This window comes from Festucalex cinctus, chromosome 10 (assembly GCF_051991245.1).
Source record: "Festucalex cinctus isolate MCC-2025b chromosome 10, RoL_Fcin_1.0, whole genome shotgun sequence".
NCBI classification, from domain to species: Eukaryota; Metazoa; Chordata; class Actinopteri; order Syngnathiformes; family Syngnathidae; genus Festucalex; species Festucalex cinctus.
In genome coordinates, this window is record NC_135420.1 from 15,817,786 (window position 1) to 15,845,494 (window position 27,709).

The 27,709-nt window shown below is 39.4% G+C and overlaps 2 protein-coding genes across 5 annotated transcripts; both read left to right on the forward strand.

The window, feature by feature from the left end:
- The first annotated feature begins 2,205 nt into the window (after positions 1-2,205).
- lpar3 (lysophosphatidic acid receptor 3) lies at positions 2,206-11,002 on the forward strand. Its single transcript, XM_077535391.1, has 3 exons — positions 2,206-2,451; positions 3,746-4,491; positions 9,496-11,002. Exons 2-3 carry the CDS (start codon positions 3,750-3,752, stop codon positions 9,822-9,824), a joined length of 1,071 nt encoding a protein of 356 aa, XP_077391517.1. The 5' UTR covers positions 2,206-2,451; positions 3,746-3,749; the 3' UTR covers positions 9,825-11,002.
- An 867-nt stretch (positions 11,003-11,869) lies between these two features.
- On the forward strand, positions 11,870-27,639 carry LOC144027170 (atrial natriuretic peptide receptor 2-like). 4 transcript variants are annotated; one of them, XM_077534497.1, is made up of 25 exons: positions 11,870-11,967; positions 14,071-14,202; positions 14,970-15,060; positions 15,277-15,409; positions 16,639-16,762; positions 16,917-17,021; positions 18,719-18,821; positions 19,039-19,184; positions 19,287-19,359; positions 19,999-20,143; positions 20,839-20,925; positions 21,520-21,663; positions 21,768-21,889; positions 21,962-22,106; positions 22,207-22,255; positions 22,353-22,460; positions 23,353-23,472; positions 23,610-23,703; positions 23,962-24,049; positions 24,115-24,254; positions 24,413-24,565; positions 24,666-24,764; positions 24,910-25,001; positions 25,420-25,571; positions 25,882-26,683. In XM_077534497.1, the coding sequence occupies exons 2-25, from the start codon at positions 14,158-14,160 to the stop codon at positions 26,024-26,026; spliced, it is 2,703 nt and encodes a 900-aa protein (XP_077390623.1). In that variant the 5' UTR covers positions 11,870-11,967; positions 14,071-14,157; the 3' UTR covers positions 26,027-26,683. The 4 variants fall into 4 exon arrangements, 2 of the variants coding, with proteins under 2 accessions (XP_077390623.1, XP_077390624.1); XR_013285390.1 differs by lacking the exons at positions 25,420-25,571; positions 25,882-26,683 and adding an exon at positions 26,695-27,639 and having other exon boundaries at positions 24,879-25,001; XR_013285391.1 differs by lacking the exon at positions 25,882-26,683 and having other exon boundaries at positions 24,879-25,001; positions 25,420-25,561.
- The last annotated feature ends 70 nt before the right edge of the window (positions 27,640-27,709 follow it).

A 27,709-nucleotide genomic window follows, 5' to 3' on the forward strand; every position in this document is an offset into this window, starting at 1 on the left:
ACTCGGAAGTAATTTGCAACCTCTGGCCTTGGCAAAAGTCATTTTGATGAAGATCATTCCCCATCAGCACAGGAAAATTAAATTAGCATGTTTGCTAAATGTCATTTTGGATGAAAATACAATTTGGCTTCTTTCTACTCATTTCCTTCAACTTACTAATTTGATGAGAGCCAACATCGGAGAAAGTTCAAATTACATTAAACTGTTCCAACGTCAAACTTTTGTCTTCATAAAATATGTGCTCAAAGCATTTTTATGGAAATTTGTAAGTAGTTGTTTCTCTGCAATGCCACCATGCCCACAAGTGTAAAATTAAAGAACCAAGTAAATATTTGGTGCACGTCTTCAAAAATGTTTTTAGAGAGGGAGAATGGAATCTGTTTTCAAAGATTGCTTTTGCTTTCTTAATTTTAGGGCTTTAAACCAATGGTGTCAAACATAGGGCCCATGGGCCAGACGGGGATCCAATCTAGCCCATGAGGACAGAACACAAACAGCAGTTTTTCAGTAAAAATTAACTGTTGCTTGTAATTTTGTCTACTGGAGGCGGTATTGACAACCACTTAAATGACATTCTGAAATTTGGCTCTTACTAATTTAGAAAGAAATTTCAGATTAGTCTTCAATAAGGTGATAATAAATGAGACTAATTTCAGAATTAACCTTATCATAGCAAAAGTATATTAAATACAAGACATTTTGAGACCTGTATTTCATGAGTATAATTTTTTTGTCATTAAAACCCTGATGTATATGATCTGACACATGCATAGCATGGATTAGCCATTAGAGAGCAGTATCACACAGCTGATGGCTTTTTTTCAACAACCTTGCTAGATCGCTCAAATTGAGAAAGGAGAGATACTTATTAATAATGGGAAATAGTCTTTTTGATTTGTGGAAATACTAATATTTTTGACAGTTATAATTGTACAAATTTAAAGCATTGTAAATATATGACACAAATCAAAAGTCATATGTGGAAGTTGATTTACAAAAAAAAAAAAAAATGTTTCTTCTAAATGACCTATAAACACTCTATTTACAAAGAATCAGAATTTTCTCTCATTTCTTTCATGATTCAGGCGGTTAATGTGAAATTATTTGCACCAAAAAAATAATAAAAAAAATTGGGAATATTTTTGACCTGTTATTTATAGCACAGACATACTTGTCCAGTCTGCTTGAGCTCAAATTTGTGTGAAAGTAGCCCCTGAATTAAAATCAGTTTTACACCCCTGCTCGATAAGCCACCGCTAGCACCATCCCTTCATCATGGTAACAAAATCCTTATTCACATTTGGTCGAAAAGTATGTGGGGTAGGAAAAAATTGATGTATTTCAAATTTTGACGAACTATGGTATGTAGAGTGTGCTATAATTCTTGATGTTGGGGTTGAAAAAAAGGGGGCTTGTTTTTCATACTGTACATATGATGACCTGACAAGATGTCAGATTATGGGCCAAATCCGGACACAAATCTTGAAACTAAATAAAAATTGAAATAAATCCAGATACTGGTTGGGAGGTGAGTCTCTTTACATACAGACTAAAATCACATCCTGGTGTACATTCTGTTCATATTTTATTGTTAGCCAACGTTGTTTCACCCACACAACAGAATCGTGCGTAACACTTTGTGTCACAATGTCAACATCACAAGTTCCATTCATCATATGTTCATCATCACACTCTTTCCCCATCCCACATCACAGCTGTGCAACTTTCAAGGTGTATTTGTGCTGAAAATTTGGGTCACATTCAGAACTTCAGCTCTAAGTTTTTCTGGAAAAAATTCTGACATGTTTACGAGAACAGCTGCGAGGATATAATAAATATGGAATTGTGTTCAAGAGGGAACTGATTTCACACATTTCACTTGTTTTCTGGTGTCTGTTGAGTATTTTCATTCTTTAAATAAGTATTTACATTCTCTCGGTTTGTCATCTATGTCAGCGACGTATCATGACAGGCATAATCATTAAATGTTCTTCCACTAGATGGCAGTATGTACATATACTTTTTGTTATTTATACGTTAGAATAACTTAGGGGTTACTGTAATGTTCAACTAAAACTTGCGAGAACTGTTCCCCTCGCTGATCCGCTCTAAATTGTTTGAGTTTTAATTGAAACAATTACCTGCGTTAAGACAGTGTGCGCACGCGCGTTATTACGGAAGGGGGCGCGGAGGAATTCAGTCAAGTTGCCGGCGGACTGACTTGGCACACGCCCTCTGCGTCATCTTGCCGAAGGCTCACTCAGGACGCTCAATCGCTCGTCTGCCTTTCCTCGCTTCGCTCCACTCGCTTGCCGCTGTCGCCTCCCTCCGTCCGCGGCTGCGTGGGCGCTCGGCTGGAGGGAACGGAGGGGGGAAATGATTGAAATGGTCGCGTTCTCTTGGTGGAACTTTCCCGCGCTCTCGGTGTTGTGACGCAGCCATTTACCTGAGGTACGCTCACCTTGCTCACTTTTCGCCTTCACTTTTTTTTCTTTCTTTTTTTTCTTTTTTAATACTATTGTGTCGACACTCCATTCGAGCTACCTTTGTCGCCGCTGACAAGCTGAGCAGAACAGGTTGTAAAGTTTGGTCGAACTTGTTTGGACAACAATTGTACTTTAGACTCTCTTACGTGGAAGGTCTTTTGTGTGTGTGTGAAATCTATAAGGTTTTTATAAATGTCAGGTCAATGCTCCTTTTGTATTAGATTGTGTGCATGTATTATTTGTATGTTAATGCTTTTTTTTGTTCTTTACCACGACATTAAACATAACAAAAGTATGTAATGAATGTATGTAATGTAATGAACTTCATATTAAGTGCCTCAGCATAAATATTAATAATAGCAAAGTAACTATAGTAAACACTTTGCTGCACTCGTCATCCACCGAGAGTTGGTTAGACACATTTGTGGCAATCATTACTTCCATATTCTTGATATGCAAGCATCTTAAGATTCATGTAGCCTAGTAGTCCAATCTTTATCCTCACTAGCAAGACAAATCAGTGCACTAGTAGGCTGTGCAACAAATGCTCAAAAGACTTGCCATTAATTAAGCTTCTTGAACATTTATTCTATATCAAATACATGCTCAAAAAGCTGTATGCCAAACTGTGCACTGCATTTGCAGATAAAACTGCAAGCATAAAAAGTGTGGAAAATACTATATGCGGTAGATGCATGTCCCTTTAAGGGGCGGGGCCTGCTAGATGGCACGCCGCGTGAGTCTCTGGTTCATTGTCTGGGCGTGAGCTGCGGCAGGCCCCCGTGTGAGTGTGCCCATTGTTTGTCTTTTACTGTTTTCCTGCTGTTTAAAATAAGTGGCTGAAAAGTGGCATCGTTGGCTGTGGCTCTGTTTTCCAATTACAGGAAGGAAGCCTAGAGATAGGAGTGAGTTGCATTTTATTTTTATTTTTGGAAGATACGAACGTTCGTTCGGTCAAGTTTATTTTTTATTTTTTTCCGACTTGTGAGCATATATTTGAGATACAAGTAGTCGTAGGAGTGAACTCATCCCCATTTCATAACAAGCAACAGTTTGGCAGATAGTGAGCAATTAGCGATTACTAGACATATTTATCTATCTAAAAAAATGTATGTTTATGTGGTAGAGCATGAATTATTTTTTTATTTTTTTAAGTTAACACTTAAAAAAAATAATAAATAAAATAAAAATTCTACACACTGTCCCTTTAACAATTCTAATTGAATGCCTAATCTTGCCGATGTTTTCATTTTGTGTAGCAAAATGGCCCTGCAAAACCTCACCTGCCATTACGACGAGCCCATGAGCTTTTTCTACAACAACAGCGGCGCCGACGACAAATGGGACAAGACCCAGCTCATTCTGGTCCAGGTGGTGGGCTCGCTCTTCTGCTGCTTCATCCTGCTCTCCAACGCCATGGTCATCGCAGCTGTCATCACCAACAAGCGCTTCCACTACCCCTTCTACTATCTCCTCTCCAACCTGGCCGCCTCGGACTTCCTGGCGGGCATCGCGTACGTGTACCTCATGTTCAACACGGGCGAGGTCTCGCGGAGGCTGACGGTGAAAGGATACTTCATCCGCCAAGGTCTTCTGGACATCAGCCTGTCTGCCTCGCTGGCCAACCTGCTGGTCATCGCGCTGGAGCGTTACATCTCCATCATGAACTTTAAAGTCCACAGCAACCTGACGAAGAGGAGGGTGACCCTGCTCATCGTGCTGGTGTGGGGCATCTCCATCTTCATGGGCGCCGTGCCCAGTCTGGGTTGGAACTGCATCTGCAATCTGAGCGACTGTTCCCAGCTGGCCCCCATTTTCAGCAGGGGCTACCTGATCTTCTGGTCCGTGTCCAACCTGGTGGTTTTTCTGGTGATGGTGGCCATTTACATGAGGATCTACGCCTACGTCAAGAAGAAGACGTCGTTGCTCACGCCGCACACCAGCGGCTCCATTAACCGCAAGAGGACGCCCATCAAGCTCATCAAAACGGTCATGGTGGTGTTAGGTAAGAATTGCCATTGACTTTTTTTGTTATGATTCATCCCGCTCTCTTCTACGTCCATCATTCGGGTTATTCACTAACCTCAGACGTCACTCATTGATGAATAACTTCCCGATAACAAAAACTCTGAAAATCTTGAGCAACAAAAACATTGACTTTTTACTTTTTATATATACTCTCTATACACTGTCGTACTTATCCTTTCTGAGGGACATGGCAAACATTTTGAAATTGAAAACACAACACATGTCAACAATGCACCAGGAGTTGGGGAAATTAAATAAATAAATAAATAAATAAAACAGAGATAACCATAAGCTGTCACAGAAGTTCAACACCCACTAAATGTTATGAATAAGAAATCTTAATACACAGCTTTAAAGTCAAAGGCCTGTCGCTGAAGTCATACATTTGAACCACAATTAGAAAAATATGTTTTTAAAGTAGCACTAAACTTTGTGGACAAGCCGTCGTCATCAGCATTATTTAAGAGATCAAGTTATTTGCGATATTTGAATTTACCGTATATTTCAGACCTTCAATGAACGACTGTTTTAAAATACTTTCATACATAAGGCATTCTGGGTTATAATTTGCATTATTTTTGTGAAGTATTATATGTTAAATAATTTATTCTAATTGTACTGCATGTTTATTTGATAGATCTAGCTAGAGATAGATGAGCTGGGGCCAATAATTACCACCGATATTCAACATTTTGACGAATATTGGCATAGACCTTTTTATATAATCTGACAGCCTATAATAGATCTGTGTTAAATTCAGGCAACTGTTTGTTTAAAACTGCAATTCACCTTATAAGAGATGTTGTAGACCCTGGAAACTCTCCACACCTTCAGTTTTGTTTTGTTTTTAATTAAAACTAAGATAAGTGAAAATCTAACATTTCAGATATTTTGGAATTTTGGAAAACATAATTTTCTGTACATAATAATAGGGAGCTACTTGTCTAAATTTTTTAGCTTTTGAACTGAACACATGCCGATGACCATGGGAGTACTCTGAACTTTTTTTGTTAGAATAAAAAAAAAAAAAAAAAAAAAAAAAAAAGATATTTGTTGTCTAAAGCAGGGGAGTCGAACACATTTTAATTTGGGGTCCATTTTCCTCCAAATTTCTCAATATCTACAAGTAAAAATGTTTCAATTTTTTTTGGTAATTACACGCACATTCCAAAAATATTCCCATTTATTATTATCTTTTTGCAGAGTAACCTGAAATTTCTCAACAAAAATGAGCGCAGAATTTTTACATCAAATACTGAGTAACAGCCAGATTTCAAAATGTCATTTAAGTGGTCATTAGTTCACCTTCCAATGGACAAAATTAGCAACAACAGATAATTTTAGTGAAAAACTGCAGTTGGAGATTGGGCCGTATTGGAACTCCCTGTTCCAAAAAAAAAAAAAAATCAAATATTTTGCAAATTTGAAAAGTTCAATAAACAATATATGCTTAACATTTTAACAATGTTAAGAATCAGAGTTTGCATTTTTTCTTTATGCCAATACAGTATTTCCCTTTTTTTTTTTTTAAGTAAATTTCGGCTCCAAATATCAGTTATGGGCCTCCTTGATTGCTAATAAATGGTGTCGGACCTAAAAAAAATAAAAAATATCGGTCTATTTCTAGATGTAGTACTATATATTATGTTAGGTTATGTATGCTTTGGTTCGCCATGCAAGTACATAGGGGTTGCTTCGAGTGGGGAAAAGGAGGGAATACTCTGACAGACGAAAAAAGTTTGAACATCACTAGTCAATCTGGTGACCGGTGGTTATTGTATAACTTTGGCTAATGCTAAATGCTATCTTGGTTGAGTGTTCAACAGCTGTAAAAAAAAAAAAAACAATTGAACTTAAGTGCTTGACTTTTCTTGACTTTTTTGTTGTTTGAATATGATGGTAAAGAGGAACAGTGCTGATACTGACAATAGAAGCAGAAATTATATCTGACTTTGCGGTTACATTGGCATGGGCATGAAAGCAAAATGTGCGTCCTGGTTATCCTTGCTGCTTGGAACAATATGGCTGAAGAAACAACAACACATTTGCGTCAATAATGAAAGAAGAATCTACTGTCCGTACCTAAAAGTGACGTAACGTAAAACCAGGTGAGACTGGGACTGAAACACTTTGCCTTTTAGGCATGTTTTTATTCCTGCACTCCACCCAGATTAAAAAAAAAAAAAAAAAAAAAAGTATGGAAGTCTTGCTAGATATCGCATGTCATTGTTCTTTGTCTCCACGCGCCCTGTTTGTACATCCAGATGGCTCGATTACTGTATGTGTACACGATGTATTCCAAAGCGCTGTGTAATTATCTTATCCTGCAAGGGCTGTGCTCCTCCGCATGCGCTGCGTGCTGTCCGCTAAACACACAACACCCTTCAATGAGTGTCCCCTCCTCCAGCCAGGAAAAACAGGAAAACATAAGACAAACATACACTCTGCACATGACCGCTGGCTAGGATACAGGATGCATTGCAGGCCGTATAAATAACCTTGCCATTGAAATGTCTTCATATTTTTACATTTCTGGATTGATAGTCATGTGCTCTTTCAGTTCAAATGCACTACTACTCGTGACGCCGTGTCATGAAAAGTACACAGCCGGGTTCAAGGGGATGCTTGATGTCAGGCAGTTAAACTGTTAACTACTCCACTTTGATAGCTGGAAGTGGAAACTGGACAAACCAGTTCCGAGGTGTCTGCATACTTTTGGGGTCCAGTCAGAATGACTGATTGCGTAACATTGCATGTCTTCACATTCGAGAAACTAAAGTAGATTTGCATTACTAAGAAGCAAATGGGGATTTAGTCACTGACAAAATTGTTGAAGCCATGATAGGAAAACATGATGGTGTCCGAGTGAAGACTTTGTTTTGTCTGTAGACATGCTGAAGGTAAAGACGCATTGCTGCTGGAGACAAGTTGAAGCTTGTGGTTTCATTGAGTGCCAAAAATCCCTTTAGCGGCTCTGTTGTGTGCCCAGGCATGTTGGGCTGGATTTACACTGCATGGTTCAAGTGGCCCAATCTTGATTTCTTTCTTCTTCTTCTTCTTTTTTTATTTTATTTATTTTTTTAAATCTCAAACGGCGCAACTCTGAAGTGTAAATGGGGGAAGAATAGATGGAATGGAAAAAATGTTCAGGTTGAAATCAGGACTCTTATAAATGTGAAAAAAAAACAAACATCCAATACATATCATATATCTGCCAATGCAAGCTCAGCGTAAATACTGTACACAGATTTGATTGACCCAATACAAGCTTGACATCAGCAAAATAATTATGTATTATTGTTAAGAGTAATAATAAGAAAATGCAAAAACTTCAACTTGCGCAAAAAAAAAAAAAAAATGTGTCAGGAAGGGCAAACCAAAAGTCACAACACATTCCCTCTCGATTAACCCCAAACAAAAGTGTATCCTTGCACTAAAGGTGGCAATAGTAAACTGGTTTCACTACTCAAGCAAAATCACATCATGGAGGACAGCCAGGCTAAGCACAGCTGCTGATGTGAGCCTGAAAGTAAACAATCAGTCAACAGACCATTGCTGGAACTCGCTTTTCTGTGGCAAAGTGGCTGTCGGGTGGAGAGTTGTTTTGCTTTTATTGATTGGGATTTTTAAGAGTGCTTTGGCGCAATAACACAGTGCAGGGCAAGGTGGAGTTGTTTGTCATACTGTATTTCAAAATATCTTATTTCTAAAAAGTAAACTATTTGTAATCCAAATTGGTTACACCAAAATGGGACGTCAACACCAACATTTTCTTTATAATATGTTTTATGTGACCCCACTAGTATGTTTGTGGAATGTGAATTAAGCAGCAAAATCCACCCGCTTTTCGACAGGGGCGGCCATTTTTCCTTGCCACTTGTTGTCGACTGAAAATGACATCACAGGTGCTCAAGGTTTAGGTAACGACCAATCAGGTCTTGAACCAAATCTTAAAGAGGAAGTCAACCTTTAACATTTCTTGACAATATGTTATATGTTACCTCACTAGTCTAAACATGACATTCTGATTAACTTTTTGACTGTATGAGTTATCAAAAAAACAACAACAACAACAACAAAAGTGCCAGCCGATTTCGAACATTTGAACTAATCTTTCAAGGCAAAGAGAATATTGTGTGCTTTTACTACATAAACATGGTGGATGCCACATGAAAGATCATGTTCCGTTCTTTTATTAGAAAAAAAAAGTATGTTTCTACCTTATTCCGTTCTTTAGTAATCACCATTTAAAATATGTAATTTGAGTGACATTGAGCGAAACTTAAAAAGGAGAAAACAAGCTTTTTGTGAAACGATACAGTGACTTTGACACTAATATTTCTTTGTTTGGTGATGCTCTGTGAATTAGAATTAATGTAACAAAGGCTTTCATTGTGTTTCATTGTATTTTCATTGAGCCCATTGAAAAGAGATACAATGCTGCATCTGCTGTCGATCGTGAGTGTGTGTTTTTGATTCCACAACCTATTGACCAGGCAGCGCTGCACTTAGCACTTCCCATTGATTAAAACAAACAAACAAACAAACAAACAAACAAAAACGTAGTTGAAGTCATTTAACATTTAGGGCGGCATACATTGTGATTTTACTAAACGTTATTAAACGTTTTTGGCGGTCAAAGAGTTAATATTTACATTTGTATAATATGAGTTATGAAGCAAAATCCAGGCATCTCAGGGGGCGGCCATTTTGACACTTGTTGAATGAAGATGAAATCAGTTGACTTCCTCTTTAACTATAGAAAATTGCGGGAAAATTGTTGTTAGGGTTGTTTAATTAAAAGCTGTTCATTGATGTTGTCAGGGTGAAATAACCGGTTTCCAGGTTAAATGACTGTTCCTGAATTACCGGATGGTAAACAAATCACCTGTTAGCTTAGCAAAAAAGTCAATGTAGCCTATTATTGGACCACAGGCTGAATACTAGTGTATCGTTTCCTCTAATCAATTTGTGCTCGCAGGAGCCTTTGTGATTTGCTGGACTCCCGGCCTGGTGGTTCTGCTTCTGGACGGCCTCAACTGCACCAGCTGCAACGTCATGAAACTCAAGCGCTGGCTCCTGCTCCTGGCCGTGCTCAACTCCGTCATGAACCCGTGCATTTACTCCTACAAGGACGAGGAGATGTGGACCACCTTCAAGAACCTCATGCGATGCATAGGCAACGGCACTCGGCGGCAGCGCTCCACGCGAGCAAACGCCCGGCCGCTCAGCTCCACCCAGGACACGGGCAACAGCCAGCCTCCGTCCGAAGAGACCAAAAACGCCGATCAGGATATCTTCCAGACCTGAGAGCGGGATTTGGTGTCAACTTTGAAGAATGTCTGCTCACTTGAAGATGGAAATAATTCACGAAGATAACCGGAGTCAACAGTTTATCTTCAAAGACAATTTTGTCTGGAGAGGAGTACCAGCACAGTCTCGTTGCGTCAGTCGAACGCTGGAGCCAGACACCCTGTTGGTGAACACAACTCTTGTTTTCACTTGTTGGAATTTCATCATTTTGAAAACAATCTCTCAAGGGCGATTCCAGTCTTGTTCCTGTTTCTGTTATTTATGACTGAAAAGAAGCAGTAAGAACAACAACCTGGTCCAGTTTTTTTCTTTGACATGCAAACAAGTAAATAGGCCACAGGTGATGCTACTGTCTCGTTTGTGTCTAGTTGGTCAATATTGTGAGGAGTGCTTTCTTAACTGTACTGTAGCTCTGTCATTTTTATATTACATACTGCAACCAATGAACAATACAGTAAACAAGTACACTTTCTGGCCACTACATTAGGTACACTTGCCATACATTCATGTGACAGCAACTTATTTACAAACTTTTTAAAATTACCTCTGTCATTGTCAACCACACATCTGTTGTCTTTGTAAACTTGTAGCTTTTCATATTTGGATCTGGTTCACCGAATCAAGTGTCAGGTAACACATTTTCCCCATATGTTGTCATAAGATGGGGCGCAATGATTTCAAGTTGTATGATAGCTTGCCGCCTCACCTCCATTTGCAATCTTTGCCTGTGGCCAAAGATAATAGTCACTCAAACTTAACCGCTGCTGATTGTGGCAAACTTGTTCTCCCTGTAGCGTTTCCCCACATCCGCTGCAGCTCCTTTTAAAGGCTGCTGCTCCTCCGGTGAAACAAAAGGGCAAGAGGCTTGTAAAGAAAAAAAGTCGCAACACACTGGATTCCTGCTGGAGGTTTGTCACACAATAGTTTACCTGCAGGAAGCAAAAGGAGGATATGACTGACGTAGACGACATCGCTCCTTCCCAGACGCTCGAGCTATAAATAACTCAGCCTGCAGACACTGACTATGACAGTTCTTCATGTTGGATGGCTTCACAAAAACTATTTCATGTTTTTTCTTTGATGTGTCAACTTGTTTGTGTATAGTGCGTCACGCAGAATGCATGAGTCGTTTCAGAAAATATTGGACATTTTATAAAAGAACAAATATAAGAACATCTATGACCTAGCTTGTTTTTTTATGGAGGTATAATTGATGCATTTAAATGAGAAATGGTAAGTACAATTGTGAGCAGGACTTGTATAACTATAGCAGGGGTTTCAAACTCAACTTCTATTGGGGCCACTGGAGATTGTCTGTGTGTCTGGGCTGCATCAAGTATTCAGCAAAAACAAAGGGGGGTTCAAACTTCAAGTATTTATAAAAAAACAAAAAAACAAAACAAGGAATGATGTTTGATTTCTTGAGTAGTTCAAATTCCTCTGCATTCAAGACATGTCGGGATGCCCCATTCCAACTCCTATTTTTCTAAAATTGGCTGTTCTCGTCGCTAACCTTTCTCTTCGCGGCAGATTTTGACAAAGACATCACTGGTACTGAGTTTCGACAAAAGCTGTCACTAATTGGCTACCGTAGCATAGAATCCTAAGCTAAGGTAGCCAATTAGTGATTTAAAAAAAAAAAAAAAAGAACATTAAACTTTGGTGTCACGGGCCACAAAATATCATTGTGCGGGCTCCAAATGGACCCCAGGCTGTTACTTTGAAACCCCTAGTATAGCAGGACCATCGTTTAATGGTGAAATTATTAATAAAAAAATAAAAAAAATAAAAAATTACAGTCTTAACCTCTAGCATACTAAAATGGTGAGGGGAGGGGAGGGGAGGGGAGGGCCGGACCGGACCGGACCGGACCGGACCGCGTGAACAAACACCACTGACTAAATAACCAACACTAACAAGACACACCTGGGAAACACAATAGGCTGAGGGCACTGATTGGTCACACATACTGGGAAGGGAAGACACACGCAGGTGGACAAGGTTAACAATAACGAGACAAGGGAGACAAACCAGACAAAAGACAACATGAACACCCAAACTAACAAAAACATGACAGTACCCCCCCACCGAACCAAAACATGACACATGGGAGCTCGTGCGGGATCTGCAGTCGTTATAGGTATGTGGGTGTTGTTGTTTTTTTCCTTTCACAGATTGGAGAAGAGTGTTCATCCTGGTTTGCGGCCAGTTACAGCTCAGCTGTTTTCTGAGTTTAGTCATGTGGCATTTGCAAACTGAGCCATGAGTGGTTGTTACCTTGTGTCATTTTCAGTCAACAGCAAGTGACAAAATGGACGCCCCATGAGATTTTGCTGCTTTATTCATATTCCACAAATGCATTATTAGTCAGAATAATGTTTTTAGACTAGTGAGGCTGCACAGAACATATTGTATTGTTTTTAGTTGACATCTCCTTTATGGGAAACGTATTGACATTCAGTGTATGACCTTTTGTTTCTACGCTGCAGGTCAACATGAACCACCTCCCAATTAAATGTCAGTTTAATTAAACAAGTGCCCCAAACCTGTAAACCCGCTCACTGAACTTTTAGTTGTCCTTGCAAAGTGCTTGTAAGAGATAACCAGCTATAAAATAATATAAACCACTTTGGTTTTAAATCGCGGAAAAGGCTTTTTGCATGGCTTGCTAGTAAAAAGCCAGGTTTCAATTCAGACCTCATGAAAGTGTTTTCCATTCACAAGATGGTGCATGAGAAGAGCGAGGACTGTTCATCTTCAGCTGCCAGCACGACCGTCTGCTGCCACTCGCATTTTTTTGCAAAGCCAGAAACATGCAGCTACTTCAAAGTGTGCGGTGACAGCCCATTTTGTTGCCACTGTCCTGTAATTACGCATTCTCTGAAGGGGAAAAACTCAATTCTGCCCATTTTCTGTATGACTGTGTTTTCATTTGCTCTTCATCTCGCGTCAAATTGAGAAATGGGTCAAAAATGGAAAAACTGCATATTGTTATGAATATCTCTTAGATGAAGGAACTGTAGCTGCTATTCAAACCTAAAACCTCTTTACTGTGAGGCAGGCGTGCTAACCGTGAGATACACTATGCTGCCCTGCCCTAAAACATTAACCTATACAAATAATATCATTCATAATAATTACAAGTCAATTAAATACGGGTAGATGCTTAACCTCATTCTGCGGTGTAATTAAAAACAAATGAGGTCAAATTAAAGAGATGGACTTTTAATTGTGTTTACCGTGGAGAATATGTTGATAGTTCTGATTAATATTGACAACTCAATTGAAATCACTTCAACACACACTTCATAACTCAAGTTGATGACTAAATGCTGATTGGAGAGCCACTTCTTCTGATTGAACAATTGGGGACACCGAAGAGGTGGAGAAGGTCATGCACGTACGCAGGCCAGTGATGTCACGTTAGCTCGCCTCTAGAGTTGGTTATAAAAAAATAGGACTCCAAAATAGAAGATTCATTTATATTTCAATTTTGGCCATAATTGAGTTTTAATTTGTTTTCAAAGTGATCAATTGTGCTTCAGTCAGTTCCACACTGTTCAACAACTCTCTCTCTTGTTTGTTTGTTTTTTTTTTCTTTAATTTGAAAAGCATTTGGTCTTACCCTGAAATTTAATATATTATTAACACCTTGATTGCAAAATTACTTTTGTGTCTGGTATCATAACTGTATGTCTGATGTTTCTAACAAGCCAATCCGTATCAAAATCGTTAAAATATTTGACAAGTAATGGATGTTATGGCGATTGGAACCGAATACATGTACAGTTACCGCCATACAAGTTAATTAAAGAGCGCCGCACTTCTTCTACGTATTGTGCCAATGGAGCTCAGTACTGCCACCTGCTGACAGCGGCAAGGTACTTTCAGTCCCTTTTCTGGCAGATCAGGAAGATTAAATATGCCTCACACAACCATTAAATATATGACAGACTGCTGAATATCAGCATGTGAGATTAATCACGTATATTGGCAATATAAAGATAAACTTCCGGTGGTGACAATTCATGTGCGCATAGTCGCTGGAGGCACTGATGTGCAATGCCTCTGTTCCCTTCTCACCTATCTATATGAACAGGAAATGTGCAACTTTTAAAAATAGTATGAAATCATTGACATTATTGAACTGAAAAAAACAAACATGTAAAGCATGGACCTGATAACTAAAAAGAGAAATGTCATTATGAATTTGTTGTGTTTGTATTTTCCTCTTAACATGCAGGGGAGGGGTCAGGAGCCTCACCTGAGTGTCCCTGACCGCAAGTCCCTGACGCACACACACTCCCTCAGTCATCTGTCTGACTTGGTCATGGCTCTGTGGACAGCAGCATCCTTCTTCCTGGCTTTCTTTTTGGTGAGTCCTCTGTGCAGGATTTGTTGAATCAGCACATTTAATAATGCTTAAGAGAGTAAATTAACGTGGCAATAATTGCATTTTTTTTGCTAGGGCAATGTTGTTCCTGCAATATGATTTAATGGGCATACATAACTGTATGTGTTTTTTGTAATATGCGCTTGACTGGGTTCGCTATTGGTGACTAGTGACAACTTTCAGGTAGTGTTTAATAAATTTGATCCATTTAACATTACAGTATATGAGTTGATATTTTAGCCCTTTGAGAACTTGTAATAGTTGTTTTGAAGCACCTAAACATAAAAGTAAGCAAGTATTTATTTATTTATTTTTGGTAGCCGACAAAGTAACAGACAGAATGTGGTTGCAAAAGTGTGCACACCCTCTTATAACACAGTTTTCGGCTCACTTTGGTAGAACAATATTTCACCTCGGGAGTTTCGGTGCAGGCAACCTGGGTTCAAATCCCACTCGGTGATGGTATGAATGGTTGTCTGGTCATGACTGACCGGCGACCACTCCAGGGTGTTGTCTGCCTTTTGGCTGACATCAGCGAACATCGACTTGAGCTCTTCGTGACCATGAACTGTATGAGTGATGTTGAAAATGATGCATTGGGATCCCTATTGCCTTACAGTCGTAGTTTCAGTCAGTTTCCAAATATGGTTCCTTGTCCTACAAAGGGAAACAAACGAATATAATTATTTATTTCTGTATCCTGTTGACACACCTACAGTCTTGTTACTTTTGTGTAAAATTGTGTGCAGGGTGTTGATTGCTGGCACGATCTGGACAACACCGAGTACGACTGCTGGCCAAACAACAATCCAAATGATTACAACATGATCAGTTGCGGGGGTATGTGTTATGGATTATCCATGTTTTTTTGCTTTTTTTGCATTTTATTACAGTGCCACAAGGGTCAATTCTGGACCTCAATTATTTACACTATACTGTATTTAAATTATATAAAAAATAAATATTTTCTGGAAATATTCACAAAATATTTGAAGATAGAGGGCGACTATTTGTAAGTGTGGCTTTTTTCACATGCATGTGTTGTTGTCGGGTGAGGTCTGGAGATGGCTTGGGTGCAGCGCCCCCCGGAGAAAGTCACCAACGGGGAGGAATTCAACGTGTCGTACACCGTCACAGCCTCGGATTCCTTCTACGACTACGCAGTCAGCAACAAGATTTTCCAGTTCAGGTGAGTGAGTTTCATAAACATTTGGAATCTTGAATGTCTGCCGTGCCCGGATTGCTCACATGCATGTACACACGCACACACATGGCGTGCAAGCGCAAACCGCAAAGGTCGTGAATTTGGGGATTTTCCCGAAGGAATTAATGCAAATACTGTCAATTATATGAACCCAAATTACTTAAGTGTAATGTGGAGGTAACTGAAATGGCAGGTCAAACTTATTAATAGTTATACTGTAAGTGTAAAAATAAGTTAGCCATTGTAATATGTAAAGAATGAATGCCATTTTAATTTGTATTCAACATTCTGTATTTTAATACAATATGTGAAGGGGATTAGTCTCATTATTGTTTTTCATTGTATTTAATACAATGTATTAATTTAATTGAGAATTATTGTGTATAAATAAATTATTAAAAAGTCTCATTGGCCTATGGGGGGTGTTTTAATAACATCCTATAATTTCTTTTAGCAATAACCAGCAACCCACTTGGGGCTCTATTTTCAAGTTTAGTGCAAGTCTAGCACAAGTCTGAATCTGCGCAGGGGCGGGCTAGACTGAGGTTGAGTATTTTTACAGACACGCGCAGCTTGACGCAGTTAATTTTTTTGCGCCATTGTGGGCATGAATACAGCCGACTTGATTTGCTGTCAATTCAAGCAGCTCCTCTGATTACATTGAAAATCGGTGAGTGTGAAGGGCAGTCCTTGACAGAACAGAGAAAAAAATAAAGATGATCATAATAATGTTTTCAATGAACTGTTTGATTAAGAGGGTCCAATGCACGCTGTTATATTTCTGAATAAAATAACATCAGCAAAAGATATCTGAGGTCTGCTTTCACCTCGATCAAATTCACCAAAATCACGTTACACTACCTGCGCCAGTAGTTAGACGTGGTGCCAGCAGGTGTAAGGTTTTGTCAACTTTCAGCCACCAAATTGGCAGTAGTGCATGTCAACGAAAATGCCCTCAATCTGCCAGCCCTTTCACCAAGGCAAAGAGCGGTCTGCCACATTCTCAAACAGGCAAAATGAGGCTTGAACCAGCATGAAAATCAAGATGTGCCGGTTATTACGTTCGCAGCGTCTTTTATGAATAGAGAGCCATAGACCAGGAGAAAAAGAATCAAAGCTGTTTCTCCACACACCTGTCGGACATTTTATTAGTCAGAGAAAACTGTAGCTGAGTGATTGATGCTACTCTTATCCATACTTCTTTCTGCATCTAGTGACGCTGCGGAGGCGAAGCGCTTCTGTCATGAGCACGAGTGTCCATCCAACTGGAACAACGCAAATGAACACAATTGTTGCGTGCACCACGCCAACATCCACTCGTGTCCTCTGGGACTCATGGTCAGTGTCGCACGTGCACTAATTTACCATGAAAACTTCAGAATTAGTCAAACAACCTGTCAAGGGCAGCAAAGTTACAAAATATTCATCAGAAAATCAATTTGAAAACGTTCAGTTTAAATGAAAAGTTGAAGTGAGTGTTCTTGCTTGACAGAAACAAGGCGGCATCTGTGGCCCGTGGATTCCCGATGATGGCAAAATTGTCACGCATACAGTGTCCAAAGCAGGCAAGATGAGCCGAAAATACTGGACGTCAAAGGTGAGCATCAGCGGCGATTGTGCTGGAATCATTTTTTAATTGTAGCCAGCCTACGAATCTGCGTACTGCATAATTGACACCCACTGAAATGCACTGAGGTTGGAAAAAAAAAAAAAAAGTTTTCTTTTAACCCTAAAAAATAAATAAAAAAAAACACTGATAAAAATTTAATATATTTTCCACAAAAACATGAGCAAATATATATAAATATATTTTTTATATTGTAAAACATTTTGAAAAAAAAAATGAATATGCAAATCAGTGGGTGCTGAGCCGCGAGTCCACTGTATTAATAAAAATTGTGACTAGGCGAGCACTGATATATATATCAGGCAAAGCCTTATTTCAAGGAATCAGTACCAATATAGGCCACCCTCTTGTGGCTGTTTTATGATAGAAGAAGAAAAAAATTGTCATTAATTTCATACGATTTGAAGGGGGAAAATGCTGAGATATGTTTTTGTTTTTTTTTGTTTTTAAATTATCTGTCATTGTTTTGGGGGGAAATTTTACGTCTCAAAAGAACTAGTGGTATCAGTATTTGGTATCAGTATAGAGAGCAGTGCCAAGTTACTCAAGATCAGTAATATATTATTTCTTGCTAATTGCTTGCTTGAAGGCACGGTAGTCGAGTGGTTAGCACGTCCGCTTCCCAGTTCTGAGGTCTCCGGTTCGAGTCCAGGCTCGGACCTTCCTGGGTGGAGTTTGCATGTTCTCCCCGTGCCCGCGTGGGTCTTCTCCGGGTACTCCGGTCTCCACCCACATTCCAAAGACATGCATGGCAGGTTAATTGGGCGCTCCGAATTGTCCCCAGGTGTGCGTGTGAGTGTGGATGGTTGTTCGTCTCTGTGTGCCCTGCGATTGGTTGGCAACCAGTCCAGGGTGTCCCCCGCCTACTGCCCAGAGCCAGCTGAGATAGGCGCCAGCAGCCCCCGCGACCCTTGTGAGGAATAAGCGGTCAAGAAAATGGATGGATGGATGGATGCTTGCTTGAAAAATTGATTACTTTACTTATTACTCTGTGCCAAAAGTAATTATTTACTTGTTACTTTTTTCTTGTCGCCCTAAATAATTGCATCCTTTCTCCCCAAAAGTCTTACTTTGCATTTTCAACATAACAATTTGTTTCTTCTCCTCTTTTCTACAGCCTACATTGTAAAAGTTATCATTCTTATTGTTGATTTAACTCCAAAAAGTGTGCTGTACACGACATGATGAGTCCATCTGAGCCAATTTATACCCTCATTTGAATTAAATGAAGACTTGTTCTTTGTTTGAATTCATAAATTGTTGACTAAATGGAACCGCATCTGGGCTTAAACTGAAAATGATAATAAGAGTTTACTGTTCGCACTTCCAAAAATACGCAACCGTTGGGGCACTCAACTTCCGATAAAGTGTCAAATTCATTCACACCAAATGAAATGGATAGGGTTTATTCCGCCTACTTTAAAACAAACAAAATATTTGTGGGGTGAAATTGTTTCTGTATCCGGTCAGAATAAAAATAGTAACAATTACTTTTTTAAAAAAGTAAATGTAATATTATTACACTACTTCTTATTGGCAAAAAGTTATATTACTTAACTTACTTTCCCAACACTGTAATGAGTAGTCAAGAGTTGAGTACTCGTACTGGTATCAATCTGAAAAAAAGTGGAATCCCTAATAGTGACATTGACCCAATTTCCATGCAGGTGGTGCTGATCCATGTGGGCGTCACTTCAGTTATCGCTCATATCAAAATCGGACAAATGCACGCAGCATTGGAATCTAAAGTGCTTGTTGTCAGTGCTCAAGGTCAGTCTTCATTGTGCCATTTGCTTGTTAATACATTTGCATCATAAACATGATTAGATAAAAACATATTTACATAATAAAAAACATACTCTACATTGTTATGTGATAAAGCAGCAGGAATGCAAGGAATCAGCGGCCTTGCCCGTTAACTTTTCAAGAACGAAGATAATTCAGCTTGTTCATTTGTATGTGAAAAATACAAATCTGGCTGTTGCAGTATGTGGGGATGACGTATGTGAGTTGGAGGAGACCTGCCTCAACTGTCCTGCAGACTGCGGCATCTGCCCCATGTCCATGGCCATCAAGGTGTCCATCGGCCTCCCCGTCGCACTTTTCAGCGCCGGATTCATCCTGACCATGGTGGTGAGTGTGTGCGTGCCTGAGTACGTGTATCTGAGACACACACAAAAGGTGACTCACAGATTTGCAAGGCCTAAATATTTGTCTTCATTCCTTTCCTTGCAGTGGCTTCAGTACCATAAACAGAAGACGTTCTGGGATGAAAGTTGGATCATTGATTATAAGAATATAATATTTGGTAAAAACGATGAAAAAGTGTGTGAAATGAATGTTTGTTAACGACTAAAGATGTTTCCTAGTCAAAATCGATTCATTAACTCATTTACTCCCAGCCATTTTCACAGAAGCAATCCCGTTCGCTCCCGGCTGTTTTACTGGATTTTGACTGATTTTGCAAGGCCCACAGAATATTGTGTTCTATTGCTATAAAAGCATGGAACCTATCAAAAGAAAGATTAGTCTCTTCTTTCATCAGGAAAAAAAGTATGTTTCTATCTGTTTCCGTTTTGCAGCAATTAGCATTAGAAGAGAGCTAAGTTTCATCAGTTTTCACAAATCTATTTAAAATCGTGAGTAATTTAGCTTTTTTCTTGATGGCCCTGGTTGATCTCCTTTGCTCTGCTGCCACCTGCTGGCCGTTTGTGTAATAACTACCATTTCTGCACCCGTTCTTTGCATTTGAGAGGCTGCATCAAAGCCTTCTGTATGCTCTAGCATAAAAACAAAATAATGTATAAATACGTCTTTGGGACACTTAGAACATTTAAAAAAAAACGTATTTACACGTTATTAGGAGCAAATGAGTTAATGACATCACAACCCCTAATGCATATGCTGGCATTGTATGCAATTAACGTCTGATTATATGGTGCTGCAGGCGCAGTATTCGGTGCAGACTTCGGCAGCACAAACAGCCCCCAGCATGTGAAGAGCACTTCAAATGTCAGTCAGTTGACTGACACAACCATATGCACCGGCGTCAACACCTTCTTCAAGCAGGGATTCATACAGCCTGGCATCTAGTAAGACAATGAGAATAGCACTCAGCACAGCGCAGACCCCCACCGAGGATGAACAAGGAAACAGATGCTAATGATTGGACTTTATTGTCATGCCACTTATAATCATAAAAAGCAGTGATCTCGTGGATCACATTCCATTTTCTAGACCGCTGAACACGTTGAGAGGAATCTTTCTCAAACACATCCAATGTGAGTCAAACTTTGAGCCAAAAAATCAATTTAATTTCTAACATTGTTATTTTTTTTTATTTTTTTTTTTTGGTAACCAGAAAATGACGATCAAAGGATCATCTCTCGCCCACACGGCTTTGAGCTTGGCCGAGGTAATTAAATATGGTTTAATTACGTTTAATGTGGTTTCAGAACAACAATTGAAAAAGCACCCAGAAATAGACACATTCAACACATCTGCCTCACAATTCTCAATTTTAGAGGCTTGATAGCCTGGGTTTCTCTGGATAAATCAGCCTCCTGCTCCCACATTCTAAAAAGATGCAAGTTAATTGGAGACTCCAAACTGTGTCTATATGTCAGCTGAAAACCAGTCGCCCAAATTCAATTGAGATAAGCTCCATCTAATATTCAACCCTAATGAGGTTAAGCGGTATGGAAAATGGACTGATAATAGACACTGATGAAAATTGCACTCAAACCTGACAAGTAATCCCAGTTTTGTTCCAACATTTTCCTTTTAGTGATGGCAGAACAGTTGCAGTCAAACACATCCAAAAGAAAAACTTTGCTCTCTTTAAAAGTATCAGGAAGGAGGTAAAAGAGGTCAGGTGAGGGAAAATGTCAGAAATTAAGGGCCCTGTTTTCGTAGACAGCGCACGATGTAAAACTGGCATATCTTTTTTTTTTTTTTTTTTTTTTTTTTGTGCCAGGCCAAGTCTAGTTTAGTGTATTTGAGAATCCGGCAGACCATGCTGGGTGTTCCGGTGGAGTGAGGGTGTTTTCAAGAGTAGACTCGTTATAAAATCAGGTGAAATCAGGTCAAAGTTGTGGCGCAGGTGGTGTAACGCTATTTTGGTGGAGTTAATCAAAGTGCAGCCAGACAAATTCTGAGATCTGTCACAGATGGCCACACAATCGGGGGTGGAATGTGGTCTCAAAAAGCCCACTTCACAACAGCCAAGGAAGTAAGTTGGCTATGTTCACTCCCACAACGGCGCAAATGGAAAATATACACCTGTACTTCTCCATCTACGAAATACCAAAGGAAATAAAACTCCACCTATGCTCACAGTTACACTACACATTGCGCTAGATTTGCGTTGTGAATGAAAATAGGGCCCTCAACTGCGATTTTATTTATTTATTTATTTTTCCCCATACACAAAAGTAGTGTAGTCAGTCAATCACTATTTCCATTGTAGACAACTGGACCATCCAAATCTTTGCAAGTTCATCGGGGGCTCCATTGAGGTTCCGTATGTGAGCATCATCACAGAACACTGCCCCAAAGGGAGCCTGTCTGATGTTCTACTCAATGATGATATACCAATCAACTGGGGCTTTAGGTAAAGGAAAGTTAAAAAAGAAACATTACATGTTAATGTATCCAACAATACATCACAATATGACACCACAAATGCAATGCGTTTTTGTTTTGTTTTTTCCACAGACTGTCCTTTGCCACTGATATTGCCCGTGGGATGTCCTACCTGCACCAACACAAGATGTTTCATGGTCGACTTCACTCGAGGAACTGTGTTATTGATGATCGCTGGGTTTGCAAGATCTCCGGTATAACAGCAACATAAAAAATATAGAGTAGCCTATAATACAAACAACCAATGTTATTTTCTTCCTGTCTAGATTACGGTCTTACGCTCTACAGAAAGGAGGACTTTGATGCAGTCAGTAATGGTTTCACTTGTGGCGACGTAAACCGCATCTACTGTGCTCCAGAGGTCCTCCTGGGAAGTAGCTCGTCTATGACACCGGCAGCAGATGTCTACAGGTTAATGTTTCAACTTGAAAGCATACTTACATTATTATCCATAAGCAAAAAATATGGCTTAACGTTCAACTGTATTTCCCGTTTCTGTCCGTCCTCTCAGCTACGCCATGATCCTGGTTGAGATAGCCACTCGCTCTGACCTCATTTCAGTGAGTATTTCGGATTCTACTTCTTCCCTCTGGATTATGACCCGTGGCTTTGCTTTGATCTTGATTTTCTAATGAGCAGTTCTCTTGACGGTAACAGGACCAGGTGGAGGGAGTGAGGATGGACATCATATGGCGCCCTCCTCTGCCCGAACTCAAAGCAGGAAAAACCGACGTGGACTGCCCCAGTCAAGAAGACTACTGTGAGGTGAGCTATCGCTGTATCTCGCAGTTCATGTTATTGTAGCTTCACTCAATCACTCAACTACGAATCTAAGAAATAATCTTAAAAGAATAGTCCAGAGTTGCTTGTAGAATTCTGCAGGGAAACCATCAAGTCCAGGAGCTTTATTGCTGGGCATTGATTTGATGGCTGCATGGAGTTCTTTGTTGTTTATGGGCTCTTCAAGCATGTTGATTTGGTTTTGTGACAGTTTTGGAATAATTATATTATTTAATAATGTACTAATATTTTGATAAGTACAGGGAAGTAAAGTACTTAAACGTATTGTTAATTTCTTCTAGAGATTGTGTTGGTTTCCCAGGTGAGTTCATGATGTTAACAAATATTGATTCTTCTTTGTTTTGTTTGCTTTTGCTTGATTTATTACTATGATGGAAGTGTTCTTGCCGCAGTTGATAGGGATAAGGACATTTGAACCTCTCTGGTTTTCATTTGTGACCATATCTTCATCTATTGTAGTTTTACTTCATTATTTTGTTGGTTTACTTTCTTTTTTTTTTTTTTCTTCTTTCAAAGTTGGACTGGTCAATAAATGTAGATTAAAAATAATAATAATAATAATAAAATAAGGAGAAATTACAAAACTGAGGCATGTACATTAGAGCTCTTCAGCTCCAAATTCCTCGTTCCCTCATCATGGGTGCGTTTGGAAATATGCTCCAAACTCACTGCTTCACTCAAGACCGTTCGGAAACTCAATACGCTGATCAAATGTGCCGTTCGGTTATTCAGAATGTCCAAAAAACGGAGCCCATCACAGGCAGTACAAATTTTTGTGAAGAAGAAAAAAAGAGAAGAAGACATCCTTTACCAACAGACACTTACTATACGTATTGTACGCTTAACTATTTTGCAGCTTATCAAGAAGTGTTGGTCTCACAACCTGACCACGAGGCCCACGTTTGAGCAGGTCAAGAAGATGCTGGACAAGATGAACCCACATAAAGTCAGCCCTGTGGACATGATGATGAACCTGGTAACATCCCTTCGAACATGTTGCTTAGGACATTCTAGCAATGCACAAAAAGTGGATTGCTGAATAGTAGATTTAAAAAAAAAAAAAATCATAATAATCCAGCTGGCCATTATGACATCAATTTTCATAAACTGCAGATGGAGAAGTACAGCAAACATCTGGAGGCCATAGTTGCTGAGAGAACACAGGATCTCCTTCAAGAGAAACAGAAGACTGATCGCTTGTTATACAGTAAGTATTGGAGGTTAAATTGTCACATATGCTCATTTAATAATATAGTAAGTCATTTGTCTAATGCCAGATATGAACTGCTCATGAACTTCCTCATGTCTCCTTTTTTTCCATCTACCAAACTTGGGGCGCTAATTAGTGAACCACTAGGCTTCGTGTTTCTCAGACTTGTTGCGACTTTATTGTTAAAGAGAGACACACTTGAGTGTGCTGCCCTCCACACTCTTCAAGTTACAACATTATTTATTTCTTCTGCAGGTATGTTACCAAAGCCGGTTGCCGATGACCTTCGTCAAGGCCGAACCACGGAAGCTCAGAGCTTCTCCAATGCTACAGTCTACTTCAGGTTGGTTATAAACGTTCAATTCACTGATGCAGCTTACCGCAGCTACATTTGTCTCTTTCTGACAGTGACATTGTGGGCTTCACCCAGCTGTCGGGGGCCAGCACGCCCCATCAAGTTGTGGACTTCCTCAACCAGCTTTACACCACCTTTGATGACATCATTGACAATTATGACGTCTACAAAGTGGAGACTATTGGTGATGCGTGTAAGTGATGAATCGGCAACAAAAGATGACAAGAAAATAGTGTAGAGTTATTCTTCTCAAGAATAATGAGTGTGTCTTTTGGTGGTACTGAATTTGAAAAAAATGAGTTTGTCCTTTTCCATTCCTTTACTGTCTGTAACAATGGCTCTCTGACACAGACATGGTGGTCTCAGGAGTCCCCCAAGAAAATGGCATAAATCACGCAGGGGAGATAGCCAGCATGGCCTTGGATCTAGTCAGTGTTTGCCACACGTTCAAGATTCCCCACAAGCCAAACACACAGCTGAAAATACGCGCAGGCATCCACTCAGGTACTTTTCACACACTACTACCATCGCTGGATCAATGCTAATGTATACAAACGTGCTTGTACAAAAGTGTGTGGCTCATTGTGGTGGTTTGTCCCTTCAGGACCCGTCGTGGCTGGTGTGGTTGGAACCAAAATGCCTCGTTATTGCCTATTTGGAGACACTGTCAACACAGCGTCACGGATGGAATCAACGAGTGATGGTAAAGAAGGGAAGAAATCAATTGCATACAACTTTGCACATTTGTTATACTTTGCCTTTTATAGTTTATCTGAATACAGCAGCTTCCAAATATTGACCTAATGTGGACAAATAGATGCATGTGGATTTTTGTACTGTTTGGAAAGCGTTGAAGATCCAAGTGAGTGGGGCCACAGCTGATTTGCTTCACACATTGAGAGGATACCTTCTAACCTGCAGAGGGACACTAAATGTGAAGGTAATACGGGTGCTTGAAATTCCGGAAAATGTTCCATCAATCTCATCTACAGTTCATATATCAAAACATTCAGAGAATCTGGAGAAATATCTGCACATAAACAGCAAGGTCAAAAATCAACATGACCTTCAATCCCACTGCATTAAAAAAACAAACAAACCTGCCACCATTGTGTAAAGGAACACTTGAGAAAACCAATGCCAGTTAACACAATTTGTCACTATATTTGAAAATGCAAGTTGATATTCGACCATACAAAGACAAAGCCATATATGAACATACTTTATGCTATATAACAACACCCAGAAACACTATTGGCTTCTCTGGGCCCAAGCTCATCTGAGATGGACTACTGCAAAGTGGAAAAGTGTGCTGCGGTCTGACGAGTCCACATCTAAATTGTTTTTCTGGGGGAAAGGACTTTGTGTCTCCAGGCCAGAGGGCGAAAGGATTACCGAGATTGTTCCTAGCACAAAGTTCAAATGCAATCATCTGTGATCGTATGGGGGATGTCAGTGCACACAGTATGGGCAATTTGCACATGTGTGAAAGCACCATTAATGCTGAAAGGTGCGTACGGATTTTTGAGCAATATATGTTGCCGTACAAGCAATGTCTTTTTCAGTTGATGGTTATTTCAGTATGACAATGGCATGTCACATTCTGCATGTTACAACAGCATGGCTTCGTACTAGAGTAACTAGACTGACCTGCCAGCAGTCCAGACCCGTCTCCTATTGAAAATATAGGGTGTCCTTAAAGTCTCTTTACAATTTTTAAAAAATTATTACAAAGGCATTTAATGAAATATCTTGATCAGACTTGTTTTATTTTAATTGTTTCTTGAAGTTTTTATTCATATTAAAATTTTGTGTTTCAGATATTGTGTTGATGGATGGGAAACTATTGTTGAGATTATCCTACAGCCAACATGGCAAGAAATTGAGTACTGTTTTGATGTGCTTTGTGTAAATACCAGTGCCCATATAGAGGTATATTCAATGAAAAAAAAAAAAACCCTTTAATAAACACTCATTAAAATAAAATTTAAAAAATCTTAAACTTTGTAAAGAGACTTTCTGGACACCCTGTATGTGGCGGATTATGAAGTGCAATATTGGATAATGGGGACCCCAAAATGTTGAGCAATTCAAGATGTACATCAAGCAAGATTGAGTGGGGGGGGGGAATCCTCATCATGTATTCAATGAATGTGCTGTAGGTTGAAAAGGATTTGCAAATCTTTGTATTTATGTGTCTTCCACAATGTCCCAACTTTATTGAAACTGGGATTTGTATATCACAATAGTCTGGTATTTGGGTGAAGACTTTTTATATCCACTGCATATGATTTTGGTGGCATGGGAGAAAGAAAATATAATATATTTCCCTTGAAAGAGATAATACATGTAGGGTGTGTCCTTCCCATTGAATCGTCTCCTTTGCTTGTAACCTAAGAGCTGTTTTAGGGTGTTGAAAAGTGTGATCTTTAGAGGGTGAAATTTCTGCCTCCATTCACGTTGTTTTTTCTTAGTTTAGGTGTGACCTCAGCTGCTGCTGCTGCTGCCTTCCCCCTTCTCTTTCATTCTCCCCTCCATTAAAAGAATTGCTTCATTTAAAATTCTGAGAGCCACATGTCTTGCAACCTGTGATCCTCTCTGAACTTTTTTTTCCACATTTTCAAATTCAACAGGGTAAAGGTGAGATGAAAACATGGTGGCTGGAGGCCAAGCGAAACCAGTGCACTGATCCGCTGCTCAGCACGTCAGAGCTCACAGGAGGTCCAGTGCCAGTTAGTGACTGAAGCCGGCCAACATGTCCAAAATGTGAACCACGTGCAGTGACTGATTATGTGATGTCTTGTAAAATTCCTCTATGTTGCATGGAAGTCACCATAGTTGTAAGGATTGAGCTTTGTTGTCAGTGTCAAATTTAGTAGTGGCAATGTCAAGTGACATTCTACTCCTATTTTTATTTAATTTCTCTATTGTTTGTCTGTGGTTTCCCTTTCAGAGATACAATACGATATTGTTCATAGAGTCACAGTTAGAGATTTAACAATATGCTCATTAATGTAGTTGTAATTTTCTGCGCTGAGTGATGAGAGTAAAATATGATGATGGTGGTCAATGGTCACTCATCAGTAATGCAGAATATTTGACAAATCTCAATAGATTGTGTACTGTACAATCCTGTTCATGTGATTTACACATTTTTACAGTGTGTATAGTATTTTTTAGACATTTATTCTTGTAACATATTAATTCATTTATATTTCATTGAAGGTTCAGAGATGATATTCTATAACAAAAGTCAATTTCGACATATGGTGTCCTCCCTTTGTGTTGTGTAATGGAATAAATACTCTACAGAGTCCTCGTTTTACGGCGGAAATTGTTACACGCCAGGTTTTTCATTTATTTTATTTATTATTATTATTTACTATTGTAGCGAGCAGTGACGGGAGTCGAAGGCAGAGTGTTGAAGTCCGGAGCCAAAGACTGGCGATTTATTGATATCAGCTTCTCAGCGTTTAACAGCAACAACAACTCACTCTGCGCGAGGCTCACAGACCTACCAACATTTTGTTCTTTTATCCTTTCATCCTTTCATCCCAACAAACTCCCCCTTCGTCCCAACGTTCCGTGGGTGAATTATGTTCTAATCACTACACTATTATTATTATTTACATTTATGGCCGCACAACT

Excerpts from the sequence above, each read along its gene's own strand:
- lpar3 (XM_077535391.1), top strand. The coding sequence starts at position 3,750 with ATGGCCCTGCAAAACCTCACCTGCCATTACGACGAGCCCATGAGCTTT. Across the intron at positions 4,492-9,495 it reads AACGGTCATGGTGGTGTTAG|GAGCCTTTGTGATTTGCTGG; the intron begins GTAAGAATTGCC and ends TTGTGCTCGCAG.
- LOC144027170 (XM_077534497.1), top strand. The coding sequence starts at position 14,158 with ATGGCTCTGTGGACAGCAGCATCCTTCTTCCTGGCTTTCTTTTTG. Across the intron at positions 20,926-21,519 it reads AAGGAGGTAAAAGAGGTCAG|ACAACTGGACCATCCAAATC; the intron begins GTGAGGGAAAAT and ends TTTCCATTGTAG. Across the intron at positions 23,473-23,609 it reads TGGACATGATGATGAACCTG|ATGGAGAAGTACAGCAAACA; the intron begins GTAACATCCCTT and ends CATAAACTGCAG.